Source organism: Pelodiscus sinensis, chromosome 12 (assembly GCF_052426305.1).
Source record: "Pelodiscus sinensis isolate ZL-2025 chromosome 12, ASM5242630v1, whole genome shotgun sequence".
NCBI lineage: Eukaryota > Metazoa > Chordata > Testudines > Trionychidae > Pelodiscus > Pelodiscus sinensis.
In genome coordinates, this window is record NC_143063.1 from 1,363,506 (window position 1) to 1,381,812 (window position 18,307).

The 18,307-nt window shown below is 72.6% G+C and overlaps 1 protein-coding gene across 1 annotated transcript in view; it reads right to left on the reverse strand.

The window, feature by feature from the left end:
- RIPOR1 (RHO family interacting cell polarization regulator 1) overlaps positions 1-12,855 on the reverse strand; it is a 32,795-nt gene extending 19,940 nt beyond the window's left edge. The window contains 1 exon segment of the mRNA XM_089781382.1: positions 12,389-12,855. Within this exon segment, the coding sequence (XP_089637508.1) occupies positions 12,389-12,407 (19 nt within the window). The 5' untranslated portion in view covers positions 12,408-12,855.
- Positions 12,856-18,307: the final 5,452 nt, after the last annotated feature.

Sequence of the window (18,307 nt, forward strand, 5' to 3'; positions counted from 1 at the left end):
CCAAGGCGGAGGAGTCAGCCCATCCCCCGCGGCGCCCATGACCCCAAGGCGGGGGCGTGAGTCAGCCCATCCCCCGCCGGTGCCCATGCCCCCCAAGGCGGGGGCGAGAGTCAGCCCATCCCCCGCCGGTGCCCATGCCCCCCAAGGCGGGGGCGAGAGTCAGCCCATCCCCCGCCGGTGCCCATGCCCCCCAAGGCGGGGGCGAGAGTCAGCCCATCCCCCGCCGGTGCCCATGCCCCCCAAGGCGGGGGCGAGAGTCAGCCCATCCCCCGCCGGTGCCCATGCCCCCCAAGGCGGGGGCGAGAGTCAGCCCATCCCCCGCCGGTGCCCATGCCCCCCAAGGCGGGGGCGAGAGTCAGCCCATCCCCCGCCGGTGCCCATGCCCCCCAAGGCGGGGGCGAGAGTCAGCCCATCCCCCGCCGGTGCCCATGCCCCCCAAGGCGGGGGCGAGAGTCAGCCCATCCCCCGCCGGTGCCCATGCCCCCCAAGGCGGGGGCGAGAGTCAGCCCATCCCCCGCCGGTGCCAATGCCCCCCAAGGCGGGGGCGAGAGTGCAGAAGCGACGGTGGAGTCGACCAGCCGGGGAGCCGACATGGGAAGCGCACGGACGACGTGCCCCCCCCCAGTGCGTTTGTTAGCAGCCTGGCTGCCCTGGCGCCGGTCCGGGTCGTCCCCGCTGGGGCGCCACAGTGCGAGGGCGTCAGGAGCCCGGCTCACTTCCAGCTCACGCTGGGACCAGGAGCCCAGCCCCTCACACGGGGGCTGCTGCCTCTTCATCTCCCGGTGCACGGGGGGGCTGATTTTTATATGGGCTCCGCATGGACCAGTGTCTGGGCGGGGGGAGGGGTTACAACCTCGCCCCTGTGTGGGGAGGGGCTGGGGGGGCACAGGGATCTCTGGGGTGTGTGAGGGGAGGGGGGGGATGGGTTATAACCTCCCCCCTGTGTAACGGGGGCTGGGGGGGCACAGGGAGCACTGGGGTGTGTGAGGGGAGGTGGGGGATGGGTTATCACCTCCCCCCTGTGTGAGGGGGGCTGGGGGGGCACAGGGAGCACTGGGGTGTCTGAGGGGAGGTGGGGGATGGGTTATAACCTCTCCCCCGTGTGAGGGGGGCTGGGGGGGCACAGGGAGCACTGGGGTGTCTGAGGGGAGGTGGGGGATGGGTTATAACCTCCCCCCTGTGTGAGGGGGTCTGGGGGGGGCACAGGGAGCACTGGGGTGTCTGAGGGGAGGTGGGGGATGGGTTATAACCTCTCCCCCGTGTGAGGGGGTTGGGGGGGCACAAGGAGCACTGGGGTGTCTGAGGGGAGGGGGGATGGGTTATAACCTCTCCCCTGTGTAAGGGGGGCTGGGGGGCACAGGGAGCACTGGGGTGTCTGAGGGGAGGGGGGATGGGTTATAACCTCTCCCCTGTGTGAGGGGGTTGGGGGGGCACAGGGAGCACTGGGGGGTGTGAGGGGAGGTGGGGGATGGGTTATAACCTCTCCCCTGTGTGAGGGGGTTGGGGGGGCACAGGGAGCACTGGGGGGTGTGAGGGGAGGTGGGGGATGGGTTATAACCTCTCCCCTGTGTGAGGGGGTTGGGGGGGCACAGGGAGCACTGGGGGGTGTGAGGGGAGGTGGGGGATGGGTTATAACCTCTCCCCTGTGTAAGGGGGGCTGGGGGGGCACGGGGAGCACTGGGGGGTGTGAGGGGAGGTGGGGAATGGGTTCTAACCTCTCCCCTGTGTAAGGGGGGCTGGAGGGGCACGGGGAGCACTGGGGTGTCTGAGGGGAGGTGGGGGATGGGTTCTAACCTCTCCCCTGTGTGAGGTGGGGTTGGGGGGGCACAGGGAACGCTGGGGTGTGTGAGGGGAGGTGGGGGATGGGTTCTAACCTCTCCCCTGTGTGAGGGGGCTGGGGGGCACAGGGAGCACTGGGGTGTCTGAGGGGAGGTGGGGGATGGGTTATAACCTCCCCCCTGTGTGAGGGGGCTGGGGGGGCACAGGGAGCACTGGGGTGTCTGAGGGGAGGTGGGGGATGGGTTATAACCTCCCCCGTGTGAGGGGGCTGGGGGGGCACAGGGAGCACTGGGGTGTGTGAGGGGAGGTGGGGGATGGGTTATCACCTCCCCCCTGTGTGGGGAGGGGCTGGGGGGGCACAGGGATCTCTGGGGTGTGTGAGGGGAGGGGGGGGATGGGTTATAACCTCCCCCCTGTGTAACGGGGGCTGGGGGGGCACAGGGAGCACTGGGGTGTGTGAGGGGAGGTGGGGGATGGGTTATCACCTCCCCCCTGTGTGAGGGGGGCTGGGGGGGCACAGGGAGCACTGGGGTGTCTGAGGGGAGGTGGGGGATGGGTTATAACCTCTCCCCTGTGTGAGGGGGGCTGGGGGGCACAGGGAGCACTGGGGTGTCTGAGGGGAGGTGGGGGATGGGTTATAACCTCTCCCCCGTGTGAGGGGGCTGGGGGGGCACAGGGAGCACTGGGGTGTCTGAGGGGAGGTGGGGGATGGGTTATAACCTCCCCCCTGTGTGAGGGGGTCTGGGGGGGGCACAGGGAGCACTGGGGTGTCTGAGGGGAGGTGGGGGATGGGTTATAACCTCTCCCCCGTGTGAGGGGGTTGGGGGGGCACAAGGAGCACTGGGGTGTCTGAGGGGAGGGGGGATGGGTTATAACCTCTCCCCTGTGTAAGGGGGGCTGGGGGGCACAGGGAGCACTGGGGTGTCTGAGGGGAGGGGGGATGGGTTATAACCTCTCCCCTGTGTGAGGGGGTTGGGGGGGCACAGGGAGCACTGGGGGGTGTGAGGGGAGGTGGGGGATGGGTTATAACCTCTCCCCTGTGTGAGGGGGTTGGGGGGGCACAGGGAGCACTGGGGGGTGTGAGGGGAGGTGGGGGATGGGTTATAACCTCTCCCCTGTGTGAGGGGGTTGGGGGGGCACAGGGAGCACTGGGGGGTGTGAGGGGAGGTGGGGGATGGGTTATAACCTCTCCCCTGTGTAAGGGGGGCTGGGGGGGCACGGGGAGCACTGGGGGGTGTGAGGGGAGGTGGGGAATGGGTTCTAACCTCTCCCCTGTGTAAGGGGGGCTGGGGGGGCACGGGGAGCACTGGGGTGTCTGAGGGGAGGTGGGGGATGGGTTCTAACCTCTCCCCTGTGTGAGGTGGGGTTGGGGGGGCACAGGGAACGCTGGGGTGTGTGAGGGGAGGTGGGGGATGGGTTCTAACCTCTCCCCTGTGTGAGGGGGCTGGGGGGCACAGGGAGCACTGGGGTGTCTGAGGGGAGGTGGGGGATGGGTTATAACCTCCCCCCTGTGTGAGGGGGCTGGGGGGGCACAGGGAGCACTGGGGTGTCTGAGGGGAGGTGGGGGATGGGTTATAACCTCCCCCGTGTGAGGGGGCTGGGGGGGCACAGGGAGCACTGGGGTGTCTGAGGGGAGGCGGGGGATGGGTTATAACCCCCCCCTGTGTGAGGGGGTTGGGGGGGGCACAGGGAGCACTGGGGTGTGTGAGGGGAGGTGGGGGATGGGTTATAACCTCCCCCGTGTGAGGGGGCTGGGGGGGCACAGGGAGCACTGGGGTGTCTGAGGGGAGGTGGGGGATGGGTTATAACCTCCCCCGTGTGAGGGGGCTGGGGGGGCACAGGGAGCACTGGGGTGTCTGAGGGGAGGCGGGGGATGGGTTATAACCCCCCCCTGTGTGAGGGGGTTGGGGGGGGCACAGGGAGCACTGGGGTGTGTGAGGGGAGGTGGGGGATGGGTTATCACCTCCCCCGTGTGAGGGGGCTGGGGGGGCACAGGGAGCACTGGGGTGTCTGAGGGGAGGTGGGGGATGGGTTATAACCCTCCCGTGTAAGGGGGCTGGGGGGGGCACAGGGAGCACTGGGGTGTCTGAGGGGAGGCGGGGGATGGGTTATAACCCCCCCCTGTGTGAGGGGGCGGGGGGGGCACAGGGAGCACTGGGGTGTCCGAGGGGAGGTGGGGGATGGGTTATAACCTCTCCCCTGTGTGAGGGGGCTGGGGGCGGCACAGGGAGCACTGGGGTGTCTGAGGGGAGGTGGGGGATGGGTTATAACCCCCCCCCCGTGTAAGGGGGCTGGGGGGGGCACAGGGAGCACTGGTGTCTGCCAGAGAACAAGGCTCCTGACGACCCCTCCCCCAGGCAGGGCGTGTCCGTGGGGCAGCCCAGGGGTCCCGGCTCACACTTACCACACGTGGCTGCACCCGGAGCCCCCGAGCCGGCAGTCCCCGCAGGCAGGCGTCCGACCTGCCCCCGACGCCCATGCAAAGGGCCGGCGGGGCAGCTCCCCCTCCCGGCGCCTGCCTGCCCACGCCGCCCCGGCTGCGGCCAGCAGACAGATGGGGCCGGGAACGCGCCGAGGGGGCGGCGCTCAGAGCCAGGCCAGACCTCCCGGGCCCCCTAATTGGCTTATGCCTCATTCGCGCCTCTCCGGCCTGAGCGGGCAGCTGGGCGTGTGGGCGCAGTGCCAGCCGGCGGGCGACCCACGCGACCGCCCCCGGGCCGTGGCAAGAGACCCAGAGCACGATACGGCAGCCCAGCCCCCCAGCCACTGGGGCGGGTCCTTGGCAGCCAGCCCTCTGCTGCCAGGGGGCTCCCACCCGGGCTCAGGCTCCCGCCATGGAGCACAGAGCCACACCGGAGCAACCGCGTCCCAACAGGGCTGCTGGGCCGGGGGCTCCCACGTCCCCAGGGAGCTGCTGCGCTGGGCCCCCCGGCCAGCCCTCCGGAGACGCCCTGCCACAGCACCGGCACCGTGGAGGGAGCTTTACCCGGCAGCGCCGAGGGTGCTGAGCAGGACAGGCCAGTAACCAGCCCAGCAGCCTGGCCCATGCCAGCCCCGCCCGTCGCCAAGGGCAACGCTGTGGGCCCAATTAAGCTCATTAAGAGGAGCTGTAATCGGCTCACCTGCCGGGGGCCTCTAATCTGCTCATGGGCAGGCGCAGGGCTCTGGGCTGGGGCACAGACCCGCCAGCTGCTCCTGCAGAGCCCGTGGGCCCAGCCGGCCCCTCTCTCTGGAGCGAAGCCCCCTGCAGCTGGGCACTGCCCAGCCGTGCGAGCTCCAGCCAGAGGCGCCGCAGGCACTGCCCAGCCGTGCGAGCGCCAGCCAGAGGCGCCGCGGGCACTGCCCAGCCGTGCGAGCTCCAGCCAGAGGCGCCGCGGGCACTGCCCAGCCGCGCGAGCGCCAGCCAGAGGCGCCGCGGGCACTGCCCGGCCGCGCGAGCGCCAGCCAGAGGCGCCGCGGGCACTGCCCGGCCACGCGAGCGCCAGCCAGAGGCGCCGCGGGCACTGCCCGGCCACGCGAGCGCCAGCCAGAGGCGCCGCGGGCACTGCCCGGCCGCGCGAGCGCCAGCCAGAGGCGCTGCGGGCACTGCCCGGCCGTGCGAGCTCCAGCCAGAGGCGCCGCGGGCACTGCCCGGCCACGCGAGCGCCAGCCAGAGGCGCCGCGGGCACTGCCCGGCCGCGCGAGCGCCAGCCAGAGGCGCCGCGGGCACTGCCCGGCCGCGCGAGCGCCAGCCAGAGGCGCCGGGGGCACTGCCCGGCCGCGCGAGCGCCAGCCAGAGGCGCCGCGGGCACTGCCCGGCCGCGCGAGCGCCAGCCAGAGGCGCCGGGGGCACTGCCCGGCCGCGCGAGCGCCAGCCAGAGGCGCCGGGGGCACTGCCCGGCCGCGCGAGCTCCAGCCAGAGGCGCCGCGGGCACTGCCCGGCCGCGCGAGCGCCAGCCAGAGGCGCCGCGGGCACTGCCCGGCCGCGCGAGCGCCAGCCAGAGGCGCCGGGGGCACTGCCCGGCCGCGCGAGCGCCAGCCAGAGGCGCCGCGGGCACTGCCCGGCCGCGCGAGCGCCAGCCAGAGGCGCCGCGGGCACTGCCCGGCCGCGCGAGCGCCAGCCAGAGGCGCCGCGGGCACTGCCCAGCCGCGCGAGCGCCAGCCAGAGGCGCCGGGGGCACTGCCCGGCCGCGCGAGCGCCAGCCAGAGGCGCCGGGGGCACTGCCCGGCCGCGCGAGCGCCAGCCAGAGGCGCCGCGGGCACTGCCCAGCCGTGCGAGCGCCAGCCAGAGGCGCCGGGGGCACTGCCCGGCCGTGCGAGCTCCAGCCAGAGGCGCCGGGGGCACTGCCCGGCCGTGCGAGCGCCAGCCAGAGGCGCCGGGGGCACTGCCCGGCCGCGCGAGCTCCAGCCAGAGGCGCCGGGGGCACTGCCCGGCCGCGCGAGCTCCAGCCAGAGGCGCCGGGGGCACTGCCCGGCCGCGCGAGCGCCAGCCAGAGGCGCCGGGGGCACTGCCCGGCCGCGCGAGCGCCAGCCAGAGGCGCCGGGGGCACTGCCCGGCCGCGCGAGCGCCAGCCAGAGGCGCCGGGGGCACTGCCCGGCCGCGCGAGCTCCAGCCAGAGGCGCCGGGGGCACTGCCCAGCCGCGCGAGCTCCAGCCAGAGGCGCCGCGGGCACTGCCCGGCCGCGCGAGCTCCAGCCAGAGGCGCCGGGGGCACTGCCCGGCCGCGCGAGCTCCAGCCAGAGGCGCCGGGGGCACTGCCCAGCCGCGCGAGCTCCAGCCAGAGGCGCCGCGGGCACTGCCCAGCCGCGCGAGCGCCAGCCAGAGGCGCCGCGGGCACTGCCCAGCCGCGCGAGCGCCAGCCAGAGGCGCCGGGGGCACTGCCCGGCCGCGCGAGCGCCAGCCAGAGGCGCCGGGGGCACTGCCCGGCCGTGCGAGCGCCAGCCAGAGGCGCCGGGGGCACTGCCCAGCCGTGCGAGCGCCAGCCAGAGGCGCCGGGGGCACTGCCCGGCCGCGCGAGCGCCAGCCAGAGGCGCCGGGGGCACTGCCCGGCCGTGCGAGCTCCAGCCAGAGGCGCCGGGGGCACTGCCCGGCCGTGCGAGCTCCAGCCAGAGGCGCCGGGGGCACTGCCCAGCCGCGCGAGCTCCAGCCAGAGGCGCTGCTGGAGTCCCAGGACCCCAAAGCAGCTCTGCCAGGTAGCTGCTGCCCGTGCCCCCGCCCCCGGGCCCATCCTGGCACTACTGTATCAGCCCGACTCGAGCGCCAGGCAGGGGTTCCCCTCCCCTCTCCCGGACTCCACAACGCACCCCCAGCTTGGCCAGCTGCCTGGGCCAGGGCTGCTGCCTCACACCAATCGCCTGGCACCGTTCCCCTCTGCCCTCTAGCTGCCCCTCGCCCTCGGGCAGAGCCTGGGGCAGCGGCTGTCTGTGCTACGGCTCTGCAGAGCGCCGGGCGCAGGCAGGCAGGCCAGACACTCCCCAGGCAACCCAGAAACCCCCATCGTGCGACCCCTGGCGCCCAGCTCTGCCCTCCCCCTGCCCGCAGGGTGCCAGCTCGCTGGGGCTGGGCATACCTCTGGTGTCCAGAGAGACACCCCGCCCCCTCCACCGAGGCCTGGCCTGAGCCCCGACCTGCCAGAGCTCGTGCTCCCTCCAGTAGGCAGTGGGGGCAGCGGCTCCCGAGGTCTCGCTGGGAGGTACTGCGGCCGAAGCATCCGATCAAAGCACCTTGTCCGCAGCTCGCCGCGCACCTGGCCTGGAGCCGGTCCCCGCTTGGCCACGGAGACCGCGCAGAGCCAGCCGGACGCCTCTCGCCCGGGGCAGCCCGCTCACAGCCCGGCGCCGACACGGCAGGGGGAACCCAGCGCCAGGGGCCCGAGGGACGGCAGCCTCCCCCCTTTGCTGCCAGCTGGGGGGCAGACGGGAACGACTCAGCACCTGCCCCGCTCCCCTCTCCACTTTCCATGCCTCCCGGGGAGCAGGCGGGGGGCCAGGTCTTCCTGGGGCGTGGGGAGGGGGCGGCTGCGCCCAGGCAGGGTTCTCCTCTCTGACCTGCCCCCAGCCCCCTCTCCCCGCTGCACTGAGCCAAGACACCGCTGCTGAGCCTCCCGGACGTATTCCCACTGCCAGGGAAGCCGGGGGGCATGGGCAGGCCCACCAGGGACGCCCACAAGCAGGAGGGGCCCACACGGAGGGTCACCCGGGCTCCAGCCCCATGCTCCCACCTACCTTCCCAGGCAGCGCCCCAGGCCGGTCTGCGCAGGGAGCACCCAGGGGTGGGAGCGGCCGGGCGTCCCGTGGCAGCCCCGTGGCAGCCCCGTGCTGCGCTGCAGGCAGGCCGGACACACGCCCAGGTGCGCGCCGGTGCATTCCTGACATTGCAGAGCCAGTCAGCAACTGGTACAGCCGGGGGAGGGGAGCCGCTCGGGGCGCCGGGCCGGGGCCAGGAGGGAGCCGCGTCCGACCCCCGGCCCTGCCCCCAGGCCGACCGGTCAGAGAACAGACACCGGTGCTTGCAGCCGAGGGGCATCCCCCAGCCGTGCCCAGCTCAGGACCCTCCCTCGCGCCCTGCTCACACCCTGGCCGCTGCTCCAGGCATCCTGGGCACGGAGGCGCCGCCCACCGGAGCCGTGCGCCCAGACGTGGCAGGGACAGCCAACGCCCGAGGCAGCCCCCAGGGCGCTGCTGGCTCAGGCGCGGGCGGCGAGCCGGGCAGGGCCAGGGTGCCTGGCACACAGGCTGGTGCTGTGAAAAGGTTCCCACCTCCTGAGGGCTGCAGTCAGTTCCGGGGGGAGGTCAGGGCACCGGGCTGGCCTCTAGCCCCTGCTCTGAGACCGACTGCTGGGTGGCCTTGCCCAGTGCCTCAGTTTCCCTGTCCGCAAGATGGACATCACTCCCCTACCCCCGGCTGCAGAGAGCCCGGGTGGCTGCAGCTGGACCACGCGGTAACCCCGTGGGGCCTGGTGTTCAGTGACCAGACACTCGGGTGCGCGAGCTGGACTCCTCCGTCTGCCCAGCCCCGCACTGCAGACACACGGCTGTATGACGGGCACCCCCCACTGAGGTCCCACCCTGCACAGCCAGTGCTAACGAATGCCTGCTAGGACCCATTAGCCTGCAGCGCACCTTACAGGCTCGTGCTGGCAGTGGGCTCACGGCACAAACAGGGGAAACTGAGGCACAGCCTTCCCGACAAGGCCAATGATTTGGGCACACTCCACCAGCGCCTTCGGCCTTACTGTGGGGGCTGGGCCCAGCCTAGCAGGGCGCTCTGAGCCAGGGCGCCCCATGGCGGCGACCGCGTCTGACACTGCGTGGGCAGGGCAGGGCATGAGGGACCCAGGAGTCCCGCGTCAGGAGCCAGGGGGCAGAGGTGGCAGATGCTACGTCCCCGAGGGGAGGAACTAAACTCCCCGACACGTCTCCCCTGCCTGCAGCAACAGCTCCTGGTTTACAGCCCCCAGCGTGCAGGGCCAGGGAGCCACGGTGCAGACGCCTGCTGCTCCCGGGATGACTCGGCCGGGAAGAACGCTGCATCCCTGCACTCCCGGCTCCCAGGGCGGGCCCGCAACCCGCCGGGGCAGTCTTGGCTGGTTTCTGTTTCCAGTTCCCCCACGCAAGCCCGCGGCGGCGGCACTGGCGTTTCTGCCCAGCCCCGCGCTCTGCCAGCCCTTCTCGGCGCGACGGCTCTCCGCTCCCCGGGCTGGGGGCAGCCAGAGCTCAGCCGCCTGCCCCACGCACCCCCAGCTTCCCGTCTGAACACAGGCCTCCTGCCTCCCTGCTCTGCCGCTGCCCCGCGGGGACAGCCAGTGCGACCGGCTCCTTGGCCAGGCTGGCGGGGGAAGGGGCACGTGGCTGCTCCCCCGCGCGCCAGCCACTGGCGCATGTCCAGCGGGCAACGCCCTGGCAGCCCCGCCCCCGGGCACTGTCTGTATCGTCCCTCTCCTGCACCCCTCCCTCTCCCTTCCACGTGGGCCCCGAGACCCTGGCGCTGCCCCAGCCTCCACGTCCCAGCGTGGGCAGCTCACAGAGGGCAGTGCGGCCCAGGGGCTACGCGACCCTCCCTCCCCGCGGCCCAGGCCAGCTGGGGCCGCTCACAAAGCTGCCCCCTCCCTTTGGTCCGGGGGGGGGCAGGATCCAGGAACTGCCCGTAGGGCAGAGGAGCAACAGAGCCAACCCCAGCTTGCTGGAGGGGAGCCCCCGGGCACCAGACGGGGGGGAGAAGCCGCCGAGTCAAAGCGTTACAGCCGCGGAGTGGACTCAAGGCCTGCGGGGGCTCTGTAGGCAGCACCCCTCTCGGGGCTGGGAGTGTGGGGCTGGGTACGCGGTGGCTCTCCAGCAAGGAGAGGGGCCCCATGAGAGTCCAGAGCGCCCCCCCCCCTCGGCGGCCGAGAACCGCCCCAGAGAGCCCAGAGCCCCCCGGAGAGCCCAGAACCCCCCAGAGAGCCCAGAACCACTGCCCCGGAGAGCCCAGAGCCCCCCAGAGAGCCCAGAACCACTGCCCCGGAGAGCCCAGAACCCCCCAGAGAGCCCAGAACCACTGCCCCGGAGAGCCCAGAGCCCAGAGGCCCCCAGAGAGCCCAGAACCACTGCCCCAGAGAGCCCAGAACCACTGCCCCAGAGAGCCCAGAACCACTGCCCCGGAGAGCCCAGAACCACTGCCCCGGAGAGCCCAGAACCCCCCAGAGAGCCCAGAGCCACTGCCCCGGAGAGCCCAGAACCACTGCCCCGGAGAGCCCAGAACCCCCCAGAGAGCCCAGAACCACTGCCCCGGAGAGCCCAGAACCCCCCAGAGAGCCCAGAACCACTGCCCCGGAGAGCCCAGAGCCCAGAGGCCCCCAGAGAGCCCAGAACCACTGCCCCAGAGAGCCCAGAACCACTGCCCCGGAGAGCCCAGAACCACTGCCCCGGAGAGCCCAGAACCACTGCCCCGGAGAGCCCAGAGCCCCCCAGAGAGCCCAGAACCACTGCCCCGGAGAGCCCAGAGCCACTGCCCCGGAGAGCCCAGAACCCCCCAGAGAGCCCAGAACCACTGCCCCGGAGAGCCCAGAGCCCCCCAGAGAGCCCAGAACCACTGCCCCGGAGAGCCCAGAACCACTGCCCCGGAGAGCCCAGAATCTGTCCCAGGAAAGCCCAGAGCCCGAACCCCCCAGCCAGTGGCTCAGGCGTGTGCAGGTGCTGGGGGTGGGGAAGGCAGACTCAGCCACTGCCACGCCAGCTGGGCTCGCAAACCCACAGCCCTGACACGAGCGGCCGAGTCGCTGCACCGGAGGCCGAGGGCCTGTTCGGACGGGGCTGGCAGGAGCGGGCAGGCGGCCGCCGGCAGGGCGGGGGGCCGGGGCACGGCCGGGAGCTGGCAGGAAGGGGGAGGAGCGCCCAGGCTGAAGAATTGGTGGAAGTGCCTGTTTACGCCACCAGAGACCAGAGCCAAGGGCCACAGCAGACCGGGAAGCTCTGCCCTCGGTGCTCGGCACAGCCGGCGGGGCCGGGAGCCCAGGCTGCAGCTGCTAGCACCCCCACGGCTGGGCTCCAGCCCCCCGCCCCTCCACCCCCACGGCTGGGCTCCAGCCCCCCGCCCCTCCACCCCCACGGCTGGGCTCCAGCCCCCCGCCCCTCCACACCAGTGTCCGTAAGAGTCGACAGCCGCAGCCCCCCCGCCCCCCAGGCGGCCATGGGACGAGGGCCTAAAGCCCGGCACAGGCAGGGTGGGGGTGGCAGCCATGGGGGATCTAGAACCCCCCACGCTGCCCTGGGGCGAGCTGGGCAGGGGAGGGGCCTGCTGCGGGGGGGAGGGGTTTCCAGATTGCCACGGAAACGGCTCGGTTGCTCAGCACTGGGATGCCCACGGTTGCCGTGGCGATGCAGTTTGTTTGCATCGCGCAGAGGGTGGGTTTCCCCAGGGCGAGGCAGCGCCAGCCGCACGCACGCTGGGACGCCGGCCGGCCCTGTGCCCTGCCCGCCGCGAGCCAGAGCGCCCCCCCCGGCACCGCGCCTCCCCCTGGCACCGCCGCGAGCCAGACGCCTCCCCCCGGACAGCAGGGCCCGGCACGGGGCTGCCAGTGTGCAGGGGGCAAGAGTCCCATTGGCACGGCGGGGACCCACGCCCAGCCAGCCGCAGCGCCGGCCGGCCTCCCCGCCTCTCCCCACTCCCCCGCGGGCCTCTGCTGTCCCTAAGGAGCCGTCACACGGCAGAGCAACGGGGCACGACCCGCCGGGCGCTGTGCCCCGCAGCTGACACCCACGGCATGCTGGCCATGAGCTGCTGTGCCCCTGAACGCAGGGCCGGGGGCCTACCAGACCCTTGCATCACGGCCGCAGCAGGGACCCGGTGGCCTCAGTCCAGCCTCACGCACAACCCCTCCTGCAGCCAGCGCCCACGTGTGGCACCATCCTGCCCCGCAGGGCCCGACCACCTTGCAACCCACGAATGCGGCCCCACTACTCTCGTGCAACGCCTGTGTTACAAAGGGGAAACTGAGGCACCGCACCACAAGCAGGGAACAGATCCCACCTCTCTCGGTCTAGCCACAGGACCATTTTCCTTCACAAGCCTGTTCCTTGCCCCCCGCCAGACCCACAGCAGGGCAGGCAGCCCGAGGAGCCTTGCTCACTCCCGGGCTGAGGGGCCACGGTACCTGTGTCTCCGTGGTTCATTCCCGGCGGCTGCTGGTCCCCTCTCTGCCCGAAGCTGAACCTCTCTGGGCTTGGGCCCCAGCTCGCAGCTGGCTCAGACTCCTCCCACACTTCCCCTGCCGGAGGTCTGGCAGCACCGCCCGGTTCCTGCTGCTCCCCAAGTGTGAGTCAAAGCCACGCCTGCGTCAGGCGGGAGCATCCGCCAGCACGACCCCCCGGCCCTCCGCAGCCTGCCCCCGTGGGACACCGCGGCTCCACACACAGCCCGGCACGGCTGCCAGGCCCTGTGCTTCCCCTTCCCCGTGTGCTCCAAGCGCATGCGGGAAACAGGAGTGAAACCGGTTCAACTCCCGGTGCAGGGCTGCCTCCGGGGCAGGCTGCTCCCCCGTTCCCCAGCACCCCTGAATTCCTGCCGCCGCGCCTGTCTTCTGCAGAGCTCCCGGGGCTCTCCCCGTCTCTGGCCTACCTCCCGATCTCGCAGCCCTTCCAACCCCCCCGGCCCGCTCCACGCAGCCCCCCCGACCCGGCCCCCCGGCCCGCTCCACGCAGCCCCCCCGACCCGGCCCTCCCGGCCCGGCCCCCCCCACGCAGCCCCCCCCGACCCGGCCCCCCCGGCCCGCTCTACGCAGCCCCCCCGACCCGGCCCCCCCGGCCCGCTCCACGCAGCCCCCCCCGACCCGGCCCCCCCCACGCAGCCCCCCCCGGCCCGCTCTACGCAGCCCCCCCCGACCCGGCCCCCCCCACGCAGCCCCCCCCGGCCCGCTCTACGCAGCCCCCCCGACCCGGCCCCCCCGGCCCGCTCCACGCAGCCCCCCCCCCCGAACCGGCCCCCCCCGCCTCGCTCCACGCAGCCCCCTCCGACCTGCCCCCCCGGCCCGCTCCACGCAGCCCCCTCCGACCCGGCCCCCCCCGGCCCGCTCCACGCAGCCCCCTCTGACCTGCCCCCCCGGCCCGCTCCACGCAGCCCCCTCCGACCTGCCCCCCCGGGCCGCTCCACGCAGCCCCCTCCGACCTGCCCCCCCGGCCCGCTCCACGCAGCCCCCTCCGACCCGGCCCCCCCCGGCCCGCTCCACGCAGCCCCCTCCGACCCGCTCCACGCAGCCCCCTCCAACCTGCCCCCCCCCGGCCCGCTCCACGCAGCCCCCCCCGACCTGCCCCCCCCGGCCCGCTCCACGCAGCCCCCCCCCCCCCCGACCCGGCCCCCCCCGGCCCGCTCCACACAGCCCCCTCCGACCCGGCCCCCCCCGGCCCGCTCCACGCAGCCCCCTCCGACCCGGCCCCCCCGGCCCGCTCCACGCAGCCCCCCCCAGACCCGCCCCCCCCACACAACCTCCCCCAGACCTAGCCCCCTCCACGCAGCCCCCCCAGATCCGGCCCCCCCCGGCCCGCTCCACGCAGTCCCCTCCGACCTGCCCCCCCGGCCCGCTCCACGCAGCCCCCCCCCGACCCGGCCCCCCCCGGCCTGCTCTACGCAGCCCCCTCCGACCCAGCCCCCCCCGGCCCGCTCCACGCAGCCCCCCCCCCCAGACCCGGCCCCCCCCCCCGGCCCGCTCCACGCAGCCCCCCCCAGACCCGGCCCCCCCGGCCCGCTCCACGCAGCCCCCCCCAGACCCAGCCCCCTCCACGCAGCCCCCCAGATCCGGCCCCCCCCGGCCCGCTCCATGCAGCCCCCCCCAGACCCGGCCCCCCCGGCCCGCTCCACGCAGCCCCCCCAGACCCAGCCCCCCCATGAAGCCCCCCCAGATCCGGCCCCCCAGCCCACTCCACGCAGCCCCCCTGGCCTGCTCCACGCAGCCCCCCCAGATTCGGCCCCCCAGCCTGCTCCATGCAGCACCCCCAGACCCAGACCCCCCCAGCCTGCTCCACACAGCCCCCCCAGACTCAGACCCCCCCAGTCCGATGCTGCTCCGCAGAGGGACCCGGGGGGTTCACAGTTCGTTATGCGCAGGGCTTTCCCTGGGCTCAGCACAGTGGCACCGAGGCCTCACCCACGGGCCACGCAGCTGGCCCCACGCCCGGGATCTAGCCCCCGGGCCAGGTGCACGTGAGGGGAGGGAGAACACAGGGCCCGTCCAGCCCCGTGTCCTGGGTGCCGCCCGTGGCCCAGGCCCGGTGCCCAGAGGGAGGGACGAGAGCAGGGGCCTCCTGTGGCCCATTCCCAGCCCCTGACGCACACAGGCTCCCGGCACCACCCTGCCCAGCCTGGCGAAGAGCCACGGACGGACCTGTCCCCCAGGAATGTGCCTGGCGCCTCACAACATCCTGTGGCCGAGTGCGCCCCGGGGCAGCGCCGGAGCCAGGCAAGGGCCAGTCCAGCCCCCGGTCACGGGAAATCCCAGGCCACGGCCGGGCACCACGGGAAAACCAGCCCCCCCAGCTTCGCCCCCCGTCGGCTGGCGTCTGCCTGGCCTCCCCGAGGCGCTGGAGGGCGCGGACCAGAACTGGGCAATGCTGATGTGGGGCCGTGCCCGAGCCAGTCGCACACCATGCAGGACTCAGGGAGGGCAGCCCTGGTCCTGCTGCCCGAGGCGCCGCAGGCAGGGGCTTGGCACAGACAGACTGGCACAAGCAGCAACACGGGCTCCCCAAGCCTGCCCCCGCCCGTGGGCCTCCCTGCTCCCCCTGGAGACAGGCTACAGCCACCAGCCAGAGAGGGAAACTGAGGCATGGCCAGTGCAGGCTAGTGAACAGGGGGTCCTGCATCAGTCTCTGCTCTGCTCCCCCCACCCAATGGGCAGCATCTCTCCTGGGCCCTGGCTCAGCTCCCAGGCCCCCAACACCAAGCAACAGCGACACAGCAAGTCAGGGCAGGGGCCGGGACAGGACCCAGGTGCCATCACGCCTGTCCCCGATTACTGGCAGCCTGGTCTGCCCGCCAGCCAGAGAGCAGGGCCATGCCGTGCAAAGCACCACCGGCTCCAGCCAGCAGCCTCGAGCACGGGGGCCGTTCTCGGGGGCTCCCCGCACTAGTGCGATGACACCAGCACGGGGGCCGTTCTCGGGGGCTCCCCGCACTAGCACCATGACACCAGCACGGGGGCCGTTCTCGGGGGCTCCCCGCACTAGCGCCATGACACCAGCACAGCGGCCGTTCTCGGGGGCTCCCCGCACTAGCACCATGACACCAGCACGGGGGCCGTTCTCGGGGGCTCCCCGCACTAGCACCATGACACCAGCACGGGGGCCGTTCTCGGGGGCTCCCCGCACTAGCACCATGACACCAGCACGGGGGCCGTTCTCGGGGGCTCCCCGCACTAGCACCATGACACCAGCACGGGGGCCGTTCTCGGGGGCTCCCCGTACTAGCGCCATGACACCAGCACGGGGGCCGTTCTCGGGGGCTCCCCGCACTAGTGCGATGACACCAGCACGGGGGTTGTTCTCAGGGGCTCTCCGCACTAGTGCGATGACACCAGCACGGGGGCTGTTCTCGGGGGCTCCCCGCACTAGCACCATGACACCAGCACGGGGGTTGTTCTCAGGGGCTCTCCGCACTAGTGCGATGACACCAGCACGGGGGCTGTTCTCGGGGGCTCCCCGCACTAGCACCATGACACCAGCACAGGGGCCGTTCTCGGGGGCTCCCCGCACTAGCACCATGACACTAGCACGGGGGCCGTTCTCGGGGGCTCCCCGCACTAGCGCCATGACACCAGCACGGGGGCCGTTCTCGGGGGCTCCCCGCACTAGCGCCATGACACCAGCACGGGGGCCGTTCTCGGGGGCTCCCCGCACTAGCGCCATGACACCAGCACGGGGGCCGTTCTCGGGGGCTCCCCGCACTAGCGCCATGACACCAGCACGGGGGCCGTTCTCGGGGGCTCCCCGCACTAGCGCCATGACACCAGCACGGGGGTTGTTCTCGGGGGCTCCCCGCACTAGCACCATGACACCAGCACAGGGGCCGTTCTCGGGGGCTCCCCGCACTAGCACCATGACACTAGCACGGGGGCCGTTCTCGGGGGCTCCCCGCACTAGCGCCATGACACCAGCACGGGGGCCGTTCTCGGGGGCTCCCCGCACTAGCGCCATGACACCAGCACGGGGGCCGTTCTCGGGGGCTCCCCGCACTAGCGCCATGACACCAGCACGGGGGCCGTTCTCGGGGGCTCCCCGCACTAGCGCCATGACACCAGCACGGGGGCCGTTCTCGGGGGCTCCCCGCACTAGCGCCATGACACCAGCACGGGGGTTGTTCTCGGGGGCTCCCCGCACTAGCGCCATGACACCAGCACGGGGCCGTTCTTGGGGGCTCCCCGCACTAGCACCATGACACCAGCACGAGGGCCGTTCTCGGGGGCTTCCCGCACTAGCGCCATGACACCAGCACGGGGGCCGTTCTCGGGGGCTCCCCGCACTAGCGCCACGACACCAGCACGGGGGCCGTTCTCGGGGGCTCCCCGCACTAGCGCCACGACACCAGCACGGGGGCCGTTCTCGGGGGCTCCCCGCACTAGCGCCATGACACCAGCACGGGGGCCGTTCTCGGGGGCTCTCCGCACTAGTGCGATGACACCAGCACGGGGCCGTTCTTGGGGGCTCCCCGCACTAGCACCATGACACCAGCACGGGGGCCGTTCTCGGGGGCTCCCCGCACTAGCGCCATGACACCAGCACGGGGGCCGTTCTCGGGGGCTTCCCGCACTAGCACCATGACACCAGCACGGGGGCTGGTCTCGGGGGCTCCCCGCACTAGCGCCATGACACCAGCACGGGGGCTGTTCTCGGGGGCTCCCCGCACTAGCGCCATGACACCAGCACGGGGGCTGTTCTTGGGGGCTCCCCGCACTAGCACCATGACACCAGCACGGGGGCCGTTCTTGGGGGCTCCCCGCACTAGCACCATGACACCAGCACGGGGGCCGTTCTCGGGGGCTCCCCGCACTAGCGCCATGACACCAGCACGGGGGCTGCTCTCGGGGGCTCCCCGCACTAGCACCATGACACCAGCACGGGGGCTGTTCTCGGGGGCTCCCCGCACTAGTGCGATGTCACGAGCACGGCGGCAGTTCTCGGGGGCTCCCCGCACTAGTGCGATGTCACGAGCACGGCGGCAGTTCTCGGGGGCTCCCCGCACTAGTGCGATGTCACGAGCACGGCGGCAGTTCTCGGGGGCTCCCCGCACTAGTGCGATGTCACGAGCACGGCGGCAGTTCTCGGGCACTCCCCGCACTAGTACAATATCACGAGCACGGCGGCCGTTCTCGGGCGCTCCCCGCACTAGTGTGATGTCACGAGCACGGCGGCAGTTCTCGGGGGCTCCCCGCACTAGTGCGATGTCACGAGCACGGCGGCAGTTCTCGGGGGCTCCCCGCACTAGTGCGATGTCACGAGCACGGCGGCAGTTCTCGGGCGCTCCCCACACTAGTACAATATCACGAGCACGGCGGCAGTTCTCGGGCGCTCCCCGCACTAGTACAATATCACGAGCACGGCGGCAGTTCTCGGGCGCTCCCCACACTAGTACAATATCACGAGCACGGCGGCAGTTCTCGGGCGCTCCCCACACTAGTACAATATCACGAGCACGGCGGCAGTTCTCGGGCGCTCCCCGCACTAGTACAATATCACGAGCACGGCGGCAGTTCTCGGGCGCTCCCCGCACTAGTACAATATCACGAGCACAGCGGCAGTTCTCGGGCGCTCCCCGCACTAGCGCGATGACACGACCACAGCGGCAGTTCTCGGGCGCTCCCCACACTAGTACAATATCACGAGCACGGCGGCAGTTCTCGGGCGCTCCCCACACTAGTACAATATCACGAACACGGCGGCAGTTCTCGGGCGCTCCCCGCACTAGTACAATATCACGAGCACGGCGGCAGTTCTCGGGCGCTCCCCGCACTAGTACAATATCACGAGCACGGCGGCAGTTCTCGGGCGCTCCCCACACTAGTACAATATCACGAGCACGGCGGCAG